Consider the following 4,337-nt stretch of genomic DNA (forward strand, 5'->3'; position numbering starts at 1 on the left):
CGCAAATATCCTGCTCTGATACCATGTTTGAAGTGTGTGGGCTTCCAACTCAAAACCAATTGGCAATGAGTGGAGTGGATCCACACGGTGGATGGGCAGTCCTTTGAGTCTTCTTCTCATTTCACTTTTATACGGGCCTAACTCTGATACCATGTTAGAATATGGGCATCCAACTCAAAATCAATTGGCAATGAATGAAGAGGCCTTATGAAATTATAAACAGCAGGATCTTAGATGTCACACAATGTTGAATGTTGGATTAATAATCTCAACGTACACGGCTCAACAGTTTTTTTTAGTTTTTTTCATTAGTATTTTATTAATTAATTACTCATAAAGCCAAACTACACCATAAATATCTCTCTATTTCACCCTCTTCGTTTCTTCTCTTCTGCTCTTTCTCTCTTTTTAACTCTTTCAAGAGATTCACCTCTCCGAATCTGCAACTTGTGCTGGGTTAATTTTCTGATCTGGGTTATATCTTTATTCAGTTTACACACAGACAGATCACTCACTACCATCATTTATTATTTATTACTGTGAATGAATCTTTCCTTTTATTTTACACAATTGTTAAAAACAGACTATTAATAAAAACCAGTCAAGTTTTGAGGTTGTTGGAGTGTTCTGAAAGATTCATTTGTATGGGTTTTATGTATCAAATGCAATCCATGTTTTTGTTGTTCTTGTCTCCATTTCAGGTCAGTTTCATTTCAAACTCTACTTATTTCTTTTTACTCTCTTATACTATTAGTTTGGGTTTTACTATCAAAAAATCGTTGGTTTGTTTAGGATAGTTTATCGTTTTGTAGTTATTCATCATCAGTTCACTGAGTAACTGTTAATTGTTTTATTGCTTTCTATTTAGAAGTATGAAAACTCTGATTAGCTAAGATTTGAAATCTTTTGTTCATTAATGGGGATTTTATTTTATTATGAGAACTTCTGAATGACCCTTTTTCAGATTTGTTTGCTCTTTCCTTTCTACTTCTGAAGAAAGAAAATAAGATTTATATGTTTATAATGATTCCTGAAGAAAGAAAATAAGATTTATCTGTTTATATGATTCGATCTTGAATGGGTTTTGGGGGATTTATAGTTTGTAACTGTATGTGAATAATATGGGTTCTGATTCTTATGTGTCTTTTCGCTCTGATTTTAACTTTGTTTTCACCGTTCTATGTTATGAATGGATGCCTATTGATAAATGAAAAGAAAATCCATACGTCTTCTTTGATCCTATAATTTTGTTTTCCCTCTGGGTTTTGGCAAAGCGATTCTTAGTGCTCGCAGTTTGGGTTTTCATGTGATGATTCAATCAGGATCAGAGTTATTAAATTGTTTTGTTTATTCATTAGAACCCATATCTTTGTTTGCGCAGAATTCTTCAGTAAACATTTGAACTATACGTTTTGGAAGCATTTCGGATCATGGGTAGAGCTAGAGGAAAGGGTAAAAAGTTAACTGTTGTGCTGAATAATGAAGATCCTGAGAGTGGTGCTGAAGAATCAATTCCTGCATACAAGAAAAGGGGAAGACCACAAAAACCACTGAAAGATGAAATTGATGGAGATGAGGTTGAGAACATAGACGAGGAAGATGGGGAGAAAGCAAAATCTGCTATCTTAAACAAAGAAGCAAAAGTTTTAGTTGCTGTGGAGAATGGAAAGAAGAGGAAGCGGAACTTGAAAGAGAATTTGGATGCTGTGAAAGAGGAGAATAGTATTGTTGGAACCAGAACAGGCACCGACAACTCTACTAAGCTAAATGGATTTCCACAATACAGAAATCGACGAAAAAACAAGCCTCGGAGAGCTGCTGAAGCTGGCGTTGAGTGCAAGTGAGTTTTGTGTTAGCCACCAGATTGGTTTTACTTTCTAATTTTTGCCTGCCATGAAGAACCATATCCATTTGGTTTATGTCTGGTTTACTAGTGCTCTTTTGTTCCCCGTAGTTTTCAGTTTTAAATTTCTTGTTCATGAATGATTTCTTTAGTCTATTTCAAGCAATTTAAATTTCTTAGTGATTTTCCAAACCCTTCTACAATATCTGCTTTTATTAAAACCATCTGGTTATATGGCTTTGCGCATTCTCATTTGAATACAATAAGCATGTTGTTTTTTTTTGCATTATTCTTTATGCCTTTGTATATCTTTCCCAATTATTTTGCATTTTCATTTTCATTAGACCAACTAAGATCATTAAAAAGAGGGTTGTGAACCTTAAACTTTGATGTTGTTTTGGGATCAAGTAGCAACTACTTATCCTGAACTCTTATTGTAGCATTAGCATTTGTGGAAATAGAAAGAACAGAAATAACAGTTCTGTTTATGATGCCATCATGTCACATTAACTCTTACTGTACACAGTACATGCATTGGTCAACAAAAGAGATGAGGCGACTTTAGTAGATTTGGAGCAAGATTTATGACCCTTTACCCTTTTGCATGCTGGGGTGTCTGCATAGGGTTTTTACAGTCAATGTAGTCGTGATGTACTTTGGTGTGTGAATGAAGATATAGCAAGTAACTGACTAAAATCCTGCACGTTCCATCTCTTTTTGCAAGCTGAGAGACTTTTCCCTTCAGAATTATGCTCATGTAGTGTCTGTCTAGAAAATTACCTCTATCTACTGCATGTTATGGATGTGTCTCCCTCTTGACTTAGAGTTTTGAATGAAGAAAATTTTGCAGTCATTCTAAATCTTTAATAGTGAATAATACTTTGATCAGATAATAGGACTTCGTCTTTACTTTGTTTCTTTTATACTCTTTCTTTGTTTACTTTTGGGATATGTGCTCATTTTTTGTTGGTTTAGGCAAGCTATACCGTAATTTAGTGATAACTTGCCCTAGGAAGTTATTTGTGATTTCGAATCTTATTTACAACTCTCAAGACTCGAGTCTCGTTCTGCAAAGGAGATCAAGTCAAAGAGAAAGGAAGGCAAAGGAGATCAAGTTGCACATGGAACTATGGAAGACAAGGAAGTAGGAAATCAAGTCAAAGAAAAAGTGCAAGATGTAATGATTAGAAACAGATTACTAAATTCTGTAACAGACTTGATCAGTTTTTTCAACTTAATTATATGTAATAATCTAAGGCAGTATAATCTGCCAGAAACAACTGAAGGGGATCTTCTCCATCCTCATCCCAGCTTACTGGAAGAGGGATGGCAGTGGATGATGCCAGAAAACAATTTGCTTATGGTTTGTAATGCTAGGTGGAAAATTTTCATTCCCACCTAGTCGGTAATATATAGCTTCTGTCCAAAAAAAAAGAAAAAAAAAGACTTGAGTCCAGTTCTGCAAATATCGATGTGCGTTTTTCCTTGCAATTTGTTTTTGATAGGAATTCCTGCCAATTAGTTGCAGTCTTATTAATCAAATTATGTTAGTAGCAAATATATTAGTTCTGTTTCTTTTTTAGAATTGAAAGGAAAAGAAAAATTACAGAATGTACAAAGCTAAAGCTAAACAAAACTCTTTCACACAAAGAATCGTCTCGATTGATGCAAGACTTGATTCACAGAGTATGTACCAAAAGTCTTTAGCCTAGTAGTCCATAAGTGTATTCTGCTTAATGATCATCTTTAGCTCGGCTTCAGACTTGGGTCTTTTCCCATTCATTCTATCATTCCTCTCTAGCCAAAACACCCACACCACTATTAGATATTGTAAATGTCAAGTCAATAACCGTTGATTCCTCTCTAGCCAAAACACCCACACCACTATTAGATATTGTAAATGTCAAGTCAATAACTGTTGACTTGACCTGTCCTGTGTTGTGTCTGTGTGAATAGTTTGTGTGTCTGTAATGACACTACAACTATAATGATTGGGCTATTTAAAGCTAATCATGTCTTTTGTAATTGTCATCTTATTCAATAATATTCATTACATGTTTCTCATGGTATCAGATAAAACCGATCCTCAGACAAAAATTTTCATCCTCAAAACCTAAAATTTTCTCATACTCTTTTCTGAATCTAAACATCTTTTTACAATAATTTTTTGATTCAATCTACTTTTTATAACAATCTTTCTCTGATTCAAATCAGATTTACTTTTCAAGATTGAAGATCTGTGTCTTCTTCAATTTGAGAGTGTTCTTTGTTAATGTCATCTTCAATAATCGTTTATACAAGAAGAAAGAAAATGGGTTCCGCTGCTCAAGATTTGGGTAATTCCTCTGAATTCGTTTTCCCCTTTACTAATATCTCTAATTTTGTATCTACTAAATTGGGTCCAAATAATTTTTTACTCTGGAAAGATCAAATGTAGTCAGTATTGATTTCTACGGATTTGTTTGGTTTTGTTAATGGTGATGTACAAGAACCA

At 34.1% G+C, this 4,337-nt stretch overlaps 1 protein-coding gene across 4 annotated transcripts; it reads left to right on the top strand.

Annotated features, from left to right (window-relative positions):
- Positions 1–356: 356 nt before the first annotated feature.
- On the top strand, positions 357–3,309 carry LOC113287404. Of its 4 annotated transcripts, none has more exons than XM_026536147.1 (3): positions 357–701; positions 1,382–1,840; positions 2,897–3,309. In XM_026536147.1, exons 2-3 carry the CDS (start codon positions 1,431–1,433, stop codon positions 3,243–3,245), a joined length of 759 nt encoding a protein of 252 aa, XP_026391932.1. In that variant the 5' UTR covers positions 357–701; positions 1,382–1,430; the 3' UTR covers positions 3,246–3,309. The 4 variants fall into 4 exon arrangements, with proteins under 4 accessions (XP_026391932.1, XP_026391933.1, XP_026391934.1 ...); XM_026536148.1 differs by having other exon boundaries at positions 361–701; positions 2,856–3,309; XM_026536149.1 differs by having other exon boundaries at positions 363–701; positions 2,919–3,309.
- The last annotated feature ends 1,028 nt before the right edge of the window (positions 3,310–4,337 follow it).

The sequence above is a fragment of the Papaver somniferum genome, chromosome 6 (assembly GCF_003573695.1).
Source record: "Papaver somniferum cultivar HN1 chromosome 6, ASM357369v1, whole genome shotgun sequence".
NCBI lineage: Eukaryota > Viridiplantae > Streptophyta > Magnoliopsida > Ranunculales > Papaveraceae > Papaver > Papaver somniferum.

Bases quoted from the DNA above. Each gene is read 5' to 3' on its own strand.
- LOC113287404 (XM_026536147.1), top strand. From the start codon at position 1,431: ATGGGTAGAGCTAGAGGAAAGGGTAAAAAGTTAACTGTTGTGCTGAAT. The intron at 1,841-2,896 runs GTGAGTTTTGTG...ACAACTCTCAAG, and splicing joins GAAGCTGGCGTTGAGTGCAA to ACTCGAGTCTCGTTCTGCAA.